We start from the raw sequence: 18,495 nt of genomic DNA on the forward strand, positions 1-18,495 counted from the left end.
CACAGGCTTAGTGTGTTTGAGGCACTACACAAGACACATGTGAACAGTTTTATCTGTAGTGCTGTGGACCACACCCAGCACCTCATACATGTAAGGCAGACACACTATAACTGACTCACGTCCTTAGCCTTGCTTTTGTTCTTAGGGAAAAGAAAGTGGAAAGAAAAAGAAAAAGTGAATGGTTTTCCCCCTAAGACAATTAAGATTAATAATGCACTCCGTGTTTAGTAACGCTGTCTGAAAGTTGCATGGGGTCCTGACCTTGTCTCTTCAGAGCCTTCTTTCATATGCTTTTCAATTTCTCCTGGAATTCCAACTCAAATCTCTAACTACTGAACCCTAACTCACCACAAACTCATTTGGATCTCTTCTGTGGCCCTAAACCCCAAGATACTATCTTATTTTATATCTACTGGCTGTCAGACTTACCAAATAGTGCTTAAACTGCTTCAGCTAAACACTGAATTGATTTTTTTTCAGACATAAGATTGATGGCCTTTAAATTCCAGCACTCAGGAGACAGCAGAAAGCAGATCTCTGTATCTAAGGCCAACATGGTCTACATAAAGAATTTCAAGATAACCAGGGCTACTGAGAGACCCTGTCTCAAAAACAGTAACAACAGAATAGTTATTGAGTGTTCAATGAACTAGGAACAAAAAGCAACCTCGTCAAATGCTAACGTGTGTATGAAGACCCACAGCTGACACCATACTCAATGGCAAAAGGCCACTGTGTCTGTCCCCCATACAATCAGAAGACAAGGACGCTGACTTCCATGATTCAAACCTTAGAATTCTTGCCAGAGCTGGTTAGGTAAGAGAAATAAAGAAAGCCAAAATTGAAGGGAGACATAGAACTCTATGTACAGACACATGAGCTTATATACAGAAAATCCTAAAGAATCCACATCACAACTAAAATCTTTATGGATTCAGAGATGAATTAAATACAATGACAGGTTCTGACAGATCATGATCAAAAACCAAAGGAGTGGTTTGAGTTGGTATGATCAGAAAAAGTCCACCACAGAAGTGACCTTTAAAGAGAACAAAATGATGATGAAAGGTAATTCCTTTTAAAATAAATTCTCACAAGCACCAAGTATTTACCAATGATTTATGTTAATTACATGCATATAATCTCCTTATGTGGTTGGCTCTCACACAACCAAACTCTAATCAGGAAAATCACAAACTCACTGGACTTCACAACCTAAGATTTAACACATTTCCTTCAGCTAAGCTTCTTGTCACATTTGGGAAGCAGTGACCCAACCAGCACTTTAAAACAGTGTGTGTGAAAGAGTGCAGGTCCTACAGAGGCCAGAAGATGGCACTGGATCCTCTGGAGCGGGAGTTCCACGGGGATACCGAGAACTGAACTGATATTCTGGAAGAGCAATACAAGCTGAGTTGTCTCTCCAGCCCTCCAACAAAGGTGCTTAGTGATTCTATACCATGTCTAAAGCTGTTTTGTTTGTTTTGGTTTTTAATTCATTAATTAACTTTGGCTTTTTTATTGATTTATTTAAAAATTGTTTTTTGGAACAGGGCTTTACTATGTAGCCCTAACTAGGCTTGAATTCACTATCTAGATCAAGCTGGCCTCCTTCTGATAGAGATCCACCTATTAACCTCCTGAGTGCTGCGATTGAAGGCTTGTACCACAACACTGGGCTATATTCTTCTGGGTCTAGTTTTATGATGCTGCTGACGGTAAGCTCAGTGGTTAAGAGTGCTTACTTCTCTCGCAGAAAACCCAAGTTTAGTTCCCAGCACACACATAATAGTTATTTTTTAAAAACCACCTCCTCAAAATAATTGTAACAAGGCTAAGACTAACAGAAACAGAAAAAAAAATGCAGTAAGACTTTGTGGATCAATGTCATTTTGAAGATGCTTATTTATTCTGAGCAAAACATACAACTAGAGTACAACCAGGGTTACACAAAACCTGTCGTAATATATAATTGCTACAGGCACTGCACCCATGGCTACTCAACAGACGGTTATTACCCACCTACACTGTGGCTTTTATAATTACTTGGAGGACAGGTTGAGAATCCCGGTATCAAATACTTGAGACTAGAGGTGTTTGAGATTTGAAGTCCAGGGTATCTACATAGACTACCTACCACTTGAATATCCTTGATCTGACATCTGTCAGTACTCAGTTCCAGGTTTTTTAATATTTGACTTTGATTTTCTGGTTAAGGATGCTCAACTTACAGGTAGAAGGTATGCACCTATTCCTTTTATGAGGATAAATGTCCACGAGTGCCCTTCAGAGAGCAGAGGTGAACACTTTCTCATGGAGGTATGCTAGCTTCTCTAAGCGAGTTCTTTTTAGTAGTGGAAGCCATTCCCAGTGGGGTAATTCTACCACACGGTACCCAATTTGAACTAGCTGCCTCCTCTTCATATTGTGCAATCCAAGTAGAGCCCTGGAACCATAGCAGTATTGGTTCTTGTTTGTGAACTGGATAGCTAGCTTCACTAATGGGGGCTGCATGTGGGCTAGAGGGCACAAGCCAACCATCCCATCCCCCAATCTATCTGTCCCATTGCAACCAGAGTTCACCAAGGGTACAGTTGTCTTCTTTCTTAACTCCATGGGTGGCTGGCCAGTCTCTAACTCAATTTGCCCCTGGAAATACCTCTTGGCTTTTCCCTTCAGCAACTGATTCATCAAATCATCTGTAAGGCTGACTCCCACTTGCTTAAACCGTAATTGAGCTCCATCTTCAGTTGGTGTCGCTTCACTATTAAAGGGCATTGGTTTCATGTTAGCATCAAGCTGAACCTCTAAGTCAGAAGAGCGGGTATGAGGCAAAATCATATGGTGCTTAATGTACTGGGGGCCACCCAACATGGTCTCAAGTAAATAGAGAGTTTCTAGGAATTCAGGCTTTGATCTCATATCCTTACTTGCTAGATTCCACAGATTTGCAGATGTTTCTTGTTGAAGGTGAGAATTAAGACGGTTGCCCTTGTAATCTGGACATTCAATGGCAACTGTACCATCAAGAGTAAACAGTTCCTTAGTGAGTTCAAACTTACTTCTCTCTTGAGCTAACTTGACAAATCCTGGGCTCAGAGCAACATTTATGAACTCAACTGGAAAGTATTCAGAAAATGCCAAGCCAATCAGGCAGGTGAGAAGGTGCTCTGGGTACTGGTTGAATTCAGGCATCTTTCTGTGGATTTCATTTATGAGACTGGAATAAAATTCTTCTGTGTTGGGTGGCTTATAATTCAGAGTTCCAAAGGACCACAGAATTTTGGCAACATCTTTACTTCGACAGTGTGCTACCCTCGGAGGCAAAGAGGCAGCTACTGCGTTCATTACTCTTTCATCCAGGATGCGTAAGGCTGAGCAGGCAAGTGTGAGGTGCATAACACCCTGAACCCCCAAGGAAGGAATTCTCTGAGGAGCAATTTCTCCAAACTGCTTCATAAAATGTATATGATCTACATGAGTGAAGCGGAACATTTTAAGAATATGAACTAAGGTGTGGCTACTCAGATGCTGCATGTTAGCACAAGCTAGATCTCCAATTTTCCGCATGACAAATTCAGAGAGACTACTACTTGATTTAAAAAACCCCAAACAGATTGTACCAACTTCCTCTAAATTGACTGAATCTACATACTTAAGGATCAGTGATTCTAGTCTTTGCATCAGGTCCTGTGGTACTTGACGATTTTCACCTATAATATAAATTAAGTGAATCAGCTGAGACAAAGATAGCTCTCTCCAGTGTAAATTAAGATAACTAAAAAAAATTTTAAAAAAACGAGGCACTCTGCGGCCTAAGTTCCGCCAAAGATCAGCTACTAGGAGAAGCTGATCTAGAGTCATCTCCCATACCTGATGGCAAAATCTGGTTTCATACACATCTAGCATGGACAGGGAGGGGGGAATTCTTAAGTCAACAAAGGCTTTCAAAATACTGATCAGATCGGAGGTGTTAAAGAGCTGTATGTTTTTCACACTCAGCTGGCAGAGCAAAGCAAAGCTGTTACTGGATAGCAAAACAGAATTCTGTTCTGCTGGCAAAGAGCTGAGCTTATAAAAATAATTAGTTATGACTTCTGGCTGGAGTTTATTTTGGTAGAATGTGACTTTGTGCAAAATTAGTTCAACTTCTGAAGCAGCTATGGGTTGGTGAGTGTCACTTCTGTTATAGCTGTGAAGCTGGTACTCTGGCCTTAGCTTTAAGAAAACTCGGGTTCCTTCGAAGGAATCAAAGACCTCTACATCCTCTTCACCTCCTCCAGCACTGGATGAGTCTGGATGCAGTGTGCTGGCATTAAGGGTAGAAGCTTTGTTGAACTCCAAACCCAGGTGGGCACTGCTGGCTGTGAAGGTTCTCCGAGGAAGGGTGGTACCACCAACGTTCTTCACTTTTCTGGCAAGATGGCAGGAGCTATTACATTCAGGGAGCGTCTGTCCCCCGTGTGGCGTGATGTTTCCCATGTGCCAATGGGCCACGCTTTGGGCTGCACGGTAAGCAGGATTACAAGGTGCTTTGTACTTTAAAGGTTCTAATAGCTTGAGAGCGGCTGACATTCTGGAGTCTGTGCTGATCTTCTTGGCAGTCAGAGCAAAATCACATGTTCTTGTTTGACGGGGCTTCATTAGAGGTGGACAGGGAAATGTTCCACAGAAACTGCCTGTAAATCTTCGGCATACCACAAGAGCCATGGGCCACAAATGATGGGGCCAGAATTGGTGCCAGATACTGAAAAAAGGGTAGATGAAGAATGAGTGGCTTCTACCTATAACAAAAAATGTACACATTGTAAGAATTAGGTGCAGCCAGGTGTGGTGGCACACACCCTTTAAATCCAGTACTTATAAGGTAGAGGCAACAGGATCTATGCCAAGACTATCTTATAAAGCCCTGTCTCAAAAGACAAAAAAAAAAAAAAAAAAAAGAGAAAGATGCAGACTGTACTACTGTCCATGCAAATATGTGCAGTGTTAGTGAATGCCCAGAGCACAAGCCATCAAGTGTGAAGGACAAACTCTGAGTGCATTTAATGTTAGTGAATGCCCAGAGCACAAGCCATCAAGTGTGAAGGATAAACTCTGCGTGCACTGCAAACATGAAAACCTTCCACCATTAGGTGATTTCTAGACTGCTGCTTGATATAAATTCACTTCCTTGTAGGGAAGGACTGATTTCCAAAAGAAAGCTGGGTTTAAAAGAGTGCAACTCATTTTTTTTCTATCAATACATAATAGTCCCTGGAGAATACAAGCAATTGATAAAAGCTGCCATGCTAATAGTATAAAAGATTTGCTTTTTTACCTTTTTTATTTTTATTTGATGTGTACGGATGTTCTATCTGCATTTATGTGTGCGTTCCACCTGTGTGATTGATGTCTGAGGAGGTCAGAGAGGGGGTTGGATTTCCTGAGCTGGAGTTACAAGCAGTTGTGAGCCACAGGACTTGGGTGCTAGAAACTAAGTTCAGGGTCTCTGAAAGCGCAGGTAATATATATTTTAAGGCTTTTCCCCCCTATTTATTTATATATTTGCGTATATGTGAGTTTGTTTATTTAATGTATATGAGTGTTTTGCATACCAGAAAATGGCATCAGATCCAATGGGACCACAGTAATAGACCACTGTGAGCCACCATATGGGCATTGGGAATTGAACCCAGGACCTCTGGAAGAGCAGCTAGTACTCTTAACTGCTGAGCTGTCTCTCTAGCTCAAAACACAGGCATTTCGTGATTCTATTCATCTAGGTCCATTTATTTTTTTCTATGAAACAGGGTCTCACTGTGCTGGCTGAAGGTGAAGGAAATACAGAATGGGTAGTAGAGGAAGGTAGTTATAAATACCAATTAAGGCCACGTAACCAGTTGCAGAAACGAGGATTATAAAGTAATATGAATGCCCCATTGTAAATTTACAAATGCGTTTGTGATTGTACGAGGGATAGTTATATCATGTTAGGCGTATTCACAACCTTGTTATTGTTTCATGTGAACATGAGATATTATTTGTGTCAAGTTGACAAGGGGTGGATTGTAGTGGCTATTCCTGGTTGTCAATTTGACTATATTTGGAATGAACTACAATCCGGAATTGAAAGGCTCACCAGTGACCCTTATCTGGAGGCTTAGAGATCCTTATCTGGATCTTGGTTTGAAGATCTTGAGCCACAGTGGCTATGGATTCCAGAAGATTGAATCTCCGAGTTTAAGGAACACACCTTTAATCTGGGCTACACCTTTCATCTGGCCTCTATAGAGAACTCACTTTGTAGATCAGGCTGGCCTCAAACTCACAGAGATATTCCTATCTCTGTCTCCCAAGTGCTAAGATTAAAGATACACATCATCATGTCTGGCTTAGGTTAGGTTTCAAAATGAAAATCTGGGAGGTTCAGAAAGGATTATGCAAGAGTAGAAGTGTGAATGATAGATCTAAGCAGAAGATATCTAACTCTGAAATGACTCTTTACAGTAGGAAGAATCAGAAATTAAAAATGGCCGACAAATATAAATAACAAAAACTTTCATTTTGGAGAATATAAAAATAAAAACACAAGAGCAATTAAAATCCAGGCGCTGCTTTGGGAAAAGGACTTTAATGCTGGCATGATGGAGGACTATAATCTCAGCCTTTCAGAAGGCTGAGCCATCTCTCCCAACCCTTAGTGTGCTTTAAACTGAGTGTAAGCTTTAATTAATTATAACCATAGTAACCTTCCCAGTTCTCACAGTGCAAACTTACAGACTCCTGTCATTTTAACTGCAAGCCCTCTTAGGAAAGGCCACCTGTCCTTTTCAGGCTGCTTTGTTTCCTGGGTAGTCTTTATATAGCTTAGGCTGGCCTTAGTCAGGATATTCTTGCCTCCATCTACTTAAAAAATGATGGCATTGCCAGGCATGGTGGCGTACGCCTTTAGTCCCAGCACTCGAGAGGCAGAGGCAGGTGGATTTCTGAGTTCAAGGCCAGCCTGGTCTACAAAGTGAGTTCCAGGACAGCCAGGGCTAAACAGAGAAACCCTGTCTCGGAAAAAAAAAATTGCTGGCTTTACAGGTGGGTACAACCACACCCAGCTTCCAGATGCCAATAACAGAGCTTGCATCACTAGTGCAGACAGTCAGGAGCTGGGAAGCATACTCAGAAAGCTGTACATGGTGGTGGTGGGTGGGAAGCAAAGTTCACAAGTCAGTTTACTGCTGATGCGTACAAAGGTAGAAAAAAGCCTACTCAACCCCGTGCTTCAATGACAAGCAGCGCCCGCTCACATGACTGTGCTGCTAACGAGCCCAGGGCAAGGCACATCTCCCCTGGAGGAGGCAGAATTTGATGATGCCATGCCACTGAGTCAGAACTAACTACGTCCTCACTTGGCTGGAAGCAGTACAATTTCCATTTCCTCTCATGGAAAATAATGAGCAGCCCATAAAAATGGCTCTCCCATATTCCTCCTCCTCTTTTTAAAACAAAATTTATTTTCCTACCAAGTGTGGTGACACATGACTTTGATCCCAGTACTCAGGAAGCAGAGGCAGGCATATCTCTGAATTTCTACCAGCCTGATCTACACAGTGAGGCCCTGTTTCAAAAACAAACAAACCAAAAAACCAAAATAGCAAAAAATCTTACTTTTTCATGTTATGTTACATGGGTGTTTGGCCTACTTGTATGTCTAGGCCATACGTGTGTGTGGTACCATGGAGTCAAGGTGTTGGATCCTCTGCAACTGGAGTCTCTTGGAGTCTCACATGGGTGCTGGGAACTGAACTATGTTCTTTGTAAAAGTAACAAGTGCTCTTAAGTGCACTGAGACATCTCTCCAGACCTTTTTTTTTTCCATTGCTCATTCTTCTACACCCTCATCCCCCGCCCCCATACATACTTGCAAACCCCAAGGAGATATGAGTGGCCAATGAATGGACCATAGAAGGTTGTTGCTGCGAAATATCCATGAGTGACCTTCTGCTTCTGAAAGGTCTATTTTTTCTTATTTTTAAGATGTATTGAGTTCGAGGCCAGCCTGGTCTACAGAGTGAATTCCAGTGTACACAGAGAAACCCTGTCTCAAAACAAAACAAAACAAAACAAAACAAAAAAGATGTATTTATTTAACACAAGAAGGCGGCATCGGATCCTATTACAGATGGTTGTGAGCCACCATGTGGTCGGTGAGAATTGAACTCTGGACCTCTGGAAGAGCATCCAACGCTCTTAACCGCTGAGCCATCTCTCTAGCCCCTGAAGTGTCTTTCTAACTCCACGTATGACCTTTTCTTCCCAGAGTCCATAAAGAGTCATGATTGCATGACAGACCAAAAGGCTTTGTTTTACCTACCAAGCTTCTTTCTCTAGGTTATAGGGACGGATGTTCCAATTTCACAGTAAATCTTTATACACTGGGATCCTTTTTTTGAGACAGTATCTCAGTATGTGGCCCTGATACTCACTAGGTAGACTAAGCTGAACTTTGCATGAACTCATAGAGATCCATCTGCCTCCACCTCCCTAATGCTGGGATGAAAGGTGACTACCATGCCTGGTGCTACACCTGGTGTTTCACCTGGCCAGCTTCAACTGTTCAGGTGATCACAAACTACATCCTGGGGCCCAAACTGCGCCCTGTACCAGGTTTTTTAAGTACATTTTATCTAGACAACATCTAATATCTGTGCTGGCTTTCCCAACAGAACTGAGTAACTATTTCAGAAATGACATGCCTGAAAAACAGTGTTTCTTCTCTAGCTCTTTATAGAAAAAGTTCACAGTCCCATGCTACAGACCACTAGTTAGTTGTGATGAAAACTATCAATATGAAAGAGTGCATCAATAAATAACAAACCCTCTGTTTACTGTTAAACAGACTGCCTCTGTCGTCATTTCTGTTTGTCTGTATTGGCCTTTTTCAGGCAAAGTTTCATAAAATCCACACCGGTCTTGAGCTCATCATCTTCCGATTCCCACCCCCTAATGTAGGCATGTGCTCCAGTTCACAGTCAGTCATTTTTAGGTGGCTTTGTTTGTTTGTTTTTGTCTTCTTGGTTTTTCAGGGCTTTTTTGTTTGTTTGTTTGTTTGTTTGTTCAAGGGAATCTATGCCCTCTTCTGGCTTCTGTGGGCACTAGGCATGTATACAGTACATACACATACATTCAGGCAAAACAGTCATACACATAAAAGTAATAGTCTAGAAAACATTTTTAAAATTATCTTTATAAACCAGACATGATGGTGCAAACCTTTAATCTCAGCACTTGGATGGTAGAGACAGGTAGATCTCTGCGAGTTCAAGGCTGGCCTGGTCTACATAGAATTCTAAGACAGCCAGAGCTATATAAAGAGACCTTGTCTTAGGAAGAGAGAGAGAGAGAGAGAGAGAGAGAGAGAGAGAAGGACGGAGGGAGGGAGGGAGGAGGGAGAAGAAGAAGAAGAAGAAGAAGAAGAAGAAGAAGAAGAAGAAGCAGCAGCAGCAGCAGCAGCAGCAGCAGCAGCAACAGCAGCAAGCAAAGAAAATCACCTCTCTAGCTGGCTACGGCGATACACACTCAGCACTCAGGAGGTAAAGCAAAAGCTCTGAGTTGAAGCAAACATAGCCACATAGTTCAGGTTTATGACATGATGCTGAGACTTTATCTTAAAAAAAGAAAGCTATGCGGGGCTGTAGTGGCGCACGCCTTTAATCCCAGCACTCGGGAGGCAGAGGCAGGCAGATTTCTGAGTTTGAGGCCAGCCTGGTCTACAGAGTGAGTTCCAGGACAGCCAGAACTATACAGAGAAACCCTGTCTCGGAAAAAAACAAAACAAAACAACAACAAAAAAAAACCAAAAAACAAAAAAGCAAGCTATGCTGGAGAGATGGCTCATCACTTAAGTGCACTGGCTGCACTGCCAGAAGATTTGAGGTTCAATTCCCAGCACCCACAGGGTGGCTTATGACCATCTATAATCCCAGTCCTGGGAGCCAACACCCTCTTCTGGCCTCTATAGGCACTATGGGCAGACATACATGCAAACAAAACACTCAGAAACGGAAAATAAATAAAAGGCTGAAGCTACATAAGACCCTGCCTCAAAAGAAAACAGCCAAATAGGCAGATTAAGTTCTAAGATGGAAGATAATATCTTTTTCTTTTCCTAATTAAAATTTATTAGTGAACAGTAGGTTTTTACATTTTCTAAAAATAATTATTTTTACAATTATTTACTTAATGTATATGTGTTGTGTCTGAGTGTGGAGATACATATACCATAGCACACGTGTGAAGGTCAGAAGACAACACACGGGATTCGGTTCTGTTCATCCCCCACGTGGGTCCAAAGGGTTGAACTAAAGTTGCCAGGATTGGTGACAAGTGCCTTTATGCCACCCTCAATGACCCTAGACAAAGGGTTTTATTTATACCATGTTTGTACACACACATCTTTATACACTGCTCATATTCACCCCCCTCCATTATCCTCTTGCCCTCTTCTGCTTTACTCCTGTGTGTTATACACGTATGGAGACAAGAGGACAGCCTGGTGTCCTCCTCTGTGCAGGATTGTCACTGAAGCTGAAGGTCACAACTGGGCAGACTGGCCAATGAGCCCAGAGATCCTCCTGCCTTCACCTCCCAGGAGGGCTAGGAACACAGGCACATGACACATCATATCCAGGTTTTTATGTGAAGGTTTCGGGGATACAAACTGGGCCCTTAAGCTTATGGGTCAAGCACTTAACTCACTGAGCTATCACCCAAGCATCACCTCGATTGTTATGTATAGTCTAGATTCTACACAAGAGACAACATACAATCTGTCTATCTCCCCACCATTACCCTTTCTTGTTCCCTCCTCTCCTCTGGTTAGTCTCCATTCGAGGCTCAAAGTCCTAAATGAACTATTTATGCACCAACATAGACCCCAATCCCCCTTTAGTTTTTTGAGACAGGGTCCCATTTGTAGCCCTAACAGGCCTAAAACTTGGAGAGATGCACCTGTCTATTTCCTTAGTGCTGGAATTAAATGCTTTTAATTCCACTACACCCTGCCTTAAGTCTCATTCTAACAACCCTTCTGTAAGGTAGGTTTATTATTTCTGTATCAGTTATGAGGGAAGAGACTTTACAAGATTAAGAAATTTCTCATGCGGGGCGGTGGTGGCCCACGCCTTTAATCCCAGCACTTGGGAGGCAGAGACAGGCGGATTTCTGAGTTCGAGGCCAGCCTGGTCTACAAAGTGAGTTCCAGGACAGCCAGAGCTACACAGAGAAACCCTGTCTCAAAAGAAAGAAAGAAAGAAAGAAAGAAAGAAAGAAAGAAAGAAAGAAAGAAAGAAAGAAAGAAAGAAAGAAAGAAAGAAATTTCTCACAAGGAAAAAAAGAAATCTTTCACATGGTACAGAGGCACTGGGCTGAGTGGAGCTTGATTCCAAAGACTGCAAAGGCCACAGTACTGGTAGCTAGAGAGACAGCAACACAATTCAGGAAGCTCAGGTCCAGACTTGAGAGAAGGGCTGAAGAAGCTACTTCTTCCACACTTTCCAGGTGCCAGGAGCAGAGTATTAATACCAGGTCAACTCAAGAGCATCTCCTGCCTCCCGAATTCTAGTGTTCTAGTTATCACTACAGTCAATTCACCCTACTTATACAGACTAAAGAGAAGACTCAAGGACTGACATCTATATGAAAGAATGGATCTTCAGGATATTCTACAATCAAAACAAAGAGTACCACAACCAAAAGACCTAAAAGTTGGCAGATGTATGAGATGGAAAAATTAAAGAATTTTAGGGGTTGAGGGACTGGGGATACAGACCTAAGTTGATGCCCGCCCGCATCTACATGGTAGCTTGCATTTCCATCTGTAATTCCAGTTTCAGGGGATCTAATGTCCTCTTCTTGGCTCTGTGTAACAATGGTACACAGACATACATGCAGGCAAAACATGTAGACACATGAAATAAATCTAAAAAAGAGTAAAGGTGCCACACACCTTTAAACCCAGCACTTGGGAAACAGAGGCAATCTTTGAGTTCAATGCCAGGCTGGCTTACAGAGTAGAAGTTCCAGGATAACCCAGTCTCAAAAAAAAAAAAAAAAATTCAGGGGCTGGAGAGATGGCTCAGTGCTCTTCCAAAGGTCCTGAGTTCAAATCCCAGCAATCACATGGTGGCTCACAACCACACCTAATGAGATCTGATGCCCTCTTCTGGCTTGTCTGAAGATAGTTACAGTGTACTTATTTAAATAAATCTTTGGGCTGGAGAGAGTAGGAGCGAGCGAGTAGGATTGACCAAACCAAGCAGAGGTTCTAAATTCAATACCCAACAACCACATGAAGGTTCACAACCATCTGTACAGCTATAGTATACTCATACATACATTAAATAAATAAATAAATCTTTAAAAAACAAAAATTAACAAATAGTTTTAGGAGCTGGAAGATGGCTCAGTGGCTAAGAGCACTTGCTCTTTCTTACAGAGGACCCAAGCTCATTTCCCAGCACCCACATGACTAACAATTCTAGTTCCAGGGGAAGGATAAGGGTACCAGGCATAAGCCGGGCGTGGTGGCGCACGCCTTTAATCCCAGCACTTGGGAGGCAGAGGCAGGCGGATTTCTGAGTTCGAGGCTAGCCTGGTCTACAAAGTGAGTTCCAGGACAGCCAGGGCTACACAGAGAAACCCTGTCTCGAAAAACCAAAAAAAAAAAAAAAAGGGTACCAGGCATGTCCATGGTACACATACATGTATGTAGGCAAAACATTTATATATGTAAAATAAAATAAACCTAAAGGAAATTTTAAAAAAGAAAAATTAAGTTTCTATATGTTGGGCATAGTAGCACATGCCTTTAATGCACTGATGAGATAGAGGCAGGTCGATCAATGTGAATTTGAAGCCAGACTAATCAACACAGCAAACTGTAGACTAGCCAGTGCTAAGTAATAAGACCCTGTCTCAGGAGGGAGGGCGAGTTGGTTTTAAATTAGTTGAGGTGGCACTTACCTATATATACCTCTAACCTCAATACTTTTGAGACTGGAGCAGGAAGATCAATACATGTTCAAGGCTAGCCTAAACTAAACAGAGAAACTTTTTCCAAAATAACAAAAGTGACAAACTTCTAATGGATAATCTAGGGATGGACAGACAGACAAATAAGGCAATAATAACATTAACAAAAACTATTGCCAGGTGTACACACACACTGCAGGTGTAGTGGTGCTTATAATCCTAGCACCTAAGAGACTGACGCAGGAAGGCCATGAGTTTGATGACAATATTGGTTATACTGAGATCTTGTTTTCAATTTCAAAAAGAAAAAAGGGATGGAGAGGGACTGAATAGGTGGCTCCATGATTAAGTAAATTTCCTGCTTTTCCGAAGGCCCTGAATGGTAACTGTACCTCCCAGGAAGGTAACACCCTGGCCTTTGAGAGCACACTCACACACAACACTCACTCACATACACATAGACAGAGATCAAAATAAAACAAAGACAGAAAGTGACACCAGAAAGAAACAATTGTATTCCCTCCTCATTAATATTCCCTATTCCTATGTCAATGATGATTATATGATTTTTTAATACAATAAATCTTGAATAATGACCAACTAAACTATGAGCAAACTATATTGATGTGGGACAGTTAATTTTTCAGCTTCGGAGGCCAGGAGTCTAGTATGAAAGTAGTGTAGTATGGTGAAGGTCAGCTGGTTGGTCATCCACAGTGGAATGAATAATATATACAGGTATGTATAAAAGACAAAGTCAAAACTGGCATGGGGAGAGGGTGGGAGGTGCTGAAGACAGCCAAGGAAACAGGAATGAGTCTCAAAGTCAAACCTAAGAGAGGTAGGGAAGGGGGTGAACAACACTGGCCATTCGACGACAGATCATCCCTGTAATCCCAGGTACTCAGGAAGCTGGAATGGGATAAAAATTCTACCTGGGCAACTTAGTCCCAGCCTCAAAACAACAATGTTGTAAGAGCATCTTGCAGCTCCTTCTGAGGACCAGGGTTCGACTCCCAGCACCCTCAAAGTAGCTCACAACCATCTATAACTCCAGTTCCAAAGGATCCGATGCCCTCTTCTGACCTCCCCTCTTCTGACCTCTGTAGGCACCGGGCGAATACATAATGCATATACATTCATTTAGGCAAATTACTCATACACATAAATAAATCTAAAAACAAAAACAATAAAAAAGGCCCATGGATGTGACTCAGTAGTTGTTCGTGAGGCCCTGAGTTCACTCCCCAATACCTCCTGAAAGCAGGAAGAAGACAAGCAAGTCTGCCCAACCAATAGAAATGTGCTATACGAAAGCAGCTGCTCTAAAATGTCTCTTAATCATGTTGATATAACACTGAATCAAACCTCAAAGAAAAAGAAATAAACCGATAGATGCCAAAGAACAGATTATTGAAAATGCTTTGGGAAACAAAAATGGAGGGAGAAATGGAAAAACCTAACAGAGTTATGAGCACCATTGAGCTATTTAAATCACAAACAGGCACAACTTCAACAAAAATTAAATTTACAAAATACATGTGTGAGAGCTGTGTAATACCTGTAATCCCAGCATTTTTGAGGCGGAGGCAGGAGTTCATGGCCATCCTTAACTATATATTAAGTTTGAAGCCAGGCTAAGATATATGAGACCCAGCCTCAAAAAGAAAACAAAACAAGACAAAGGCCAAACCTAGTCAGGCATGGTAATAGACATCTTTAGTCCCAACACTTGGGAGGCAGAGTGAAAGCTTAGAAACTGGCAGTAAGGGTCCTGCGCTGTCAGTGAGAACATTAACTAGGTTGGTCTTCCTTTTTGTTTCTGCATAGGAGCAGAGCCTACCAAAGTAGTCTAGGACAGGTAAGCTTAAGTGTATAAGTGTGTAGGTCAAAATAAGTGTCCATGAGCCGGGCGTGGTAGCATACGCCTTTAATCCCAGCACTCGGGAGGCAGAGGCAGGCGGATTTCTGAGTTTGAGGCCAGCCTGGTCTACAGAGTGAGTTCCAGGACAGCCAGAGCTATACAGAGAAACCCTGTCTCCAAAAAAACAAAAAACAAAGCAAAACAAAAAAAAAAGTGTCCATGAACTAAGCCAAAACAAAATAATATCTAGCACAAACCAGACCTCTTCCTTTGTCCCCTTCCTTCTTCTTTCTTTTTTCTTTTTTTTTTTTTTAAGACAGGACCTTAAACTACATAGCTGAATGAAAAAAAGACAATGAAGACCAACAGTTCCTAGGTATAATTGAGGAGTTTATTGTAAGTATGAGGGAGACAACAGCCAGGGCATCTGGAAGAGTCCAGAATGAACATGGTCAACAAACTAAACTGGGCCATGTGGAGAGGATAGCCAGAAGCCAAGAAGTTAGGAGAGCAGGAACCAAGAGGCAAAAGGATAAAAGGGCTGGTAGCCAAAATGGCTGAGATTATGTAGAAATCAGAGAAGGCAGAAGAAGGGAAGCTCAGCCTATGCGCTAGAGAGTTTAGGATAGGAGGGGAAGCCTGCCAGTCAGGAAAACTCTGTAACAGGTACTGGGAGATGCTGGGAGACCGTGACGGCCATTTCCACTTTGATAGGTTAGATAGGCACTTCACTTAGTCATTTGTCCAGGGTTGGAGAACTTAACACTAGCCATAGAGGCAGGCCTTGCACTGTGTGCTAAGGTTAGACATGTCACCTAGCCCACCCTCCACTCTAGAAAATGCAAGCAGGTGGAGAGAAATGTAAATACCCACAGTCACGAGAGAATTCCAGTCACATACACCCAAATTTGTAAGATTTTAAAGTAAGAAACTCCAGAATTCCCTTTGTTAGAGGGGTAGGGAGAGTACCGGGTCTTACTCACAGCCCTGTCTGGTCTCAAACTCACAGAGCAGTGCCTCCTTTATCTCCTGAATGCTGCCATTAAAAATGTGCACCATGGTACTGGAGAGATGGTTCAGCAGATAAGAGCATTGACTGCTCTTCCAGAGGTCCTGAGTTCAATTCCCAGCAACCACATGGTGACTCCCAGCCATCTGTAGTGGGATCCGATGCCCTCTTCTGGTGTGTCTGAGGACAGCTACACATATACTCATATACATAAAATAAATAAATCTTTAAAAAAAAAAAAAAAAAAAGGCACCACCAGCCAAGCAAGGCCTCGCATGCCTTTAGTCCAGTACTCGAGAGGGAGAGGCAGTGAGATCTCATGAGTTCGAGTCCAGGACAGCCAGTGCTGGTTACAGTGAGAAACCTTGTCTTGTGGTGGCACTGGGGAGGGGAGGGGGGGAGGGGAGTGCACTACCATGGCTGGCCAGAATTCTTTTATATGAAAGGAGTCTTATGAAGCCTGGTGGTGGGAGTGGTGACAGAGCTAGTTTTTAATCCCAGCACTTGGGAGGCAGAGGTAGGTAGATGTCTGTGAGTTCAAGGCCAGTCTTATCTACAGGACAAATTCCAGGACAGCTAGCGCTATACAGAGAAACCCTGACTTGAAAAAAAAAAAAAAACAAAAAACAAAGAAAAAGAAAAGATGACTTACTGGCTGGAGAGATTGCTCAGTGTTTAAGAGTACTGGCTGCTCTTCCAGAGGATTGGGGTTTGATTTCCAGCGCTCACACTGTGGCTCACAATCAACCTTAATTCAAGTCCCAGGAGATCCAACGCCCTCTTCTGGCCTCCTCCAGCACTGCATACAAATGGTGCAGACATGCATAAATGGAAGTCACCCATACACATATAATAAAAAAATATAAATTGACCTATTTACATGATAAATGCCAAGACTCCGTTGGGGACCAAATAGATAAATAAATAAATAAATAAATAAATAGATAGATAGATAGATAGATAAATGAGAAAGACACACAGGCACATCAGTCCGGCACAACTCTCAGCTGTATGAAATAGTAGTCTTCAGATTTTATTTTGGTCTACCAAGCAGGACTAAATTCCCTAGGGCTAGCCTTCGGCAACTGAGGACAGTAAGCCTTAGAACCTAGTTCTAGAAAGGCAATGTTCTAAGCCGGGCACTGTTCTACGCCTTTAATCCCAGCACTCGGGAGGCAGAGGCAGGCGGATTTTCTGAGTTCGAGGCCAGCCTGGTCTACAAAGTGAGTTCCAGGACAGCCAGGGATATACAGAGAAGCCCTGTTTCGAAAAAACAAAAAACAAACAAACAAACAAAAAACAAAGGCACTGTTCTGGGTCCTCAGTGTGGGCAAAGTGCAGAAAACATGAGCACAAAATACCAGTTCCCTCTGACGTTGGAGTATCTATATATGAGCGTCACAGGATGAAGCAATGCCCAGATGCCTACACCAAGTGAGCAATGTAGCCTCTGAGAAGAGGCGTGAATCTATCGACTATAAAGGCTCCTGTCCAGAGTTCCCGAGTTAGAGCAAAAAGATCTTAACAGAAAAGGAGCAATTACTTCCTATCCCCGGGGGGAGAAAGAGAAGGGAGAACCACTCCTGGCCCGAGTTGGGTTTGTACAACCAGAAACTGCTTAAAATGAAGAAAGGATATTTGTCCTATTGCCTCACCCCGTCCTAAGCCCTACATCAAACGCTGCTCAAAGTGCTGGCGAAAAGCTGATCAGAAACGCCGACTCGCAGGCGCCGACCGAGACCCTAGGCTAAGTCACTTTGCTAGGGCTTCACGTGCACACTGGAACGGAGAGACCAGGGAGACTGCTATCACAACAGCCCCGTGAGAGACGCAGACTCGATCTCCACCTCGCAGGGGGCTAAAAGCGCCGTCCGGACCCACTCTCACAGCAGTCCGCCGTGATAAGGTGACCCTAGAGGGTGATGCTGAGAGGTGCTCCGGGGCGGCACGAGGACAGCCCGCGGGGAAGCGCAGCAGGCCCGGGAGAACCGGGATGGCGGAGCGCGCGGCCCGGACCCGGCGAGGCCAGAGTGCAGGCAGCAAGTCGAGCCACCTCGTCCTCCCCGGCCGCCCACTCACCTGAAGCCCGCGAAGGCAGCTCCCTAACTCCAGTCCCGGGCCGCCCCGGGTAAGTCAATGCACAGACTCCTGCATCAACCGCTCCACAACCCACTTCCGGCCAGCGGCCCTCACCTTCCGCTTACGTTGGTACCGGAGCCGCTGAGGTTCAAAAAACCGTAGTCGAAGTTTTCCATGACCATTTTCTAGTTTCTGACCTTAGAACATGGAGAGGGAAAAATATTATCCTGGATGGGTCGCTTTGAAAGTAATTGAGCAGAAGTAATTGGCACAGGTTCTGGGTTTTATGACTTTGAAGAAGTCACACAAACTTTTCAAGCCTAGTTTGTCATCTATACAAAGAGAATCATGATGCATTTCTAATAGTGAAAATGCTTTCAGAAGAGGAACTAGCAATGGATAGATGAAAATGTATGCAAGGATCCCGGCATAGGGATGCACGTCTTTAATCCCAGAACTAAAGAGGCAGAGGCAGGTGAATCTTTATGAATTCGAAGCCAGCCTGATCAAAATAGTTCCAGGACAACCATAGCTATAT

The 18,495-nt window shown here is 43.0% G+C and overlaps 2 protein-coding genes across 7 annotated transcripts in view; both read right to left on the reverse strand.

The window, feature by feature from the left end:
• Positions 1 to 18,080, reverse strand: part of Ubox5 (U box domain containing 5) — a 40,043-nt gene extending 21,963 nt beyond the window's left edge. For 2 of the 3 annotated variants that reach the window (NM_080562.5, NM_001255993.1), the window contains exons 1-2: positions 17,958 to 18,080; positions 16,531 to 16,677 (exon numbers count right to left, since the gene is read on the reverse strand). The gene's annotated coding sequence lies outside the window, so the exon portion shown is untranslated. The remainder of the gene's footprint in view (positions 1 to 16,530; positions 16,678 to 17,957) is intronic. The other variant, NM_001255994.1, reaches the window with a different exon arrangement.
• Fastkd5 (FAST kinase domains 5) lies at positions 1,888 to 18,044 on the reverse strand. 4 transcript variants are annotated; one of them, NM_001146084.2, is made up of 3 exons: positions 17,958 to 18,044; positions 16,531 to 16,677; positions 1,888 to 4,747 (listed from the first exon to the last, which is right to left on the reverse strand). In NM_001146084.2, the coding sequence occupies exon 3, from the start codon at positions 4,573 to 4,575 to the stop codon at positions 2,287 to 2,289; it is 2,289 nt and encodes a 762-aa protein (NP_001139556.2). In that variant the 5' UTR covers positions 4,576 to 4,747; positions 16,531 to 16,677; positions 17,958 to 18,044; the 3' UTR covers positions 1,888 to 2,286. The 4 variants fall into 4 exon arrangements, with proteins under 4 accessions (NP_001139556.2, NP_937819.3, NP_001364054.1 ...); NM_198176.3 differs by having other exon boundaries at positions 1,888 to 4,784; NM_001377125.1 differs by lacking the exon at positions 16,531 to 16,677.
• Positions 18,081 to 18,495: the final 415 nt, after the last annotated feature.

The sequence above is a fragment of the Mus musculus genome, chromosome 2 (assembly GCF_000001635.26).
Source record: "Mus musculus strain C57BL/6J chromosome 2, GRCm38.p6 C57BL/6J".
Classification (NCBI taxonomy): Eukaryota; Metazoa; Chordata; class Mammalia; order Rodentia; family Muridae; genus Mus; species Mus musculus.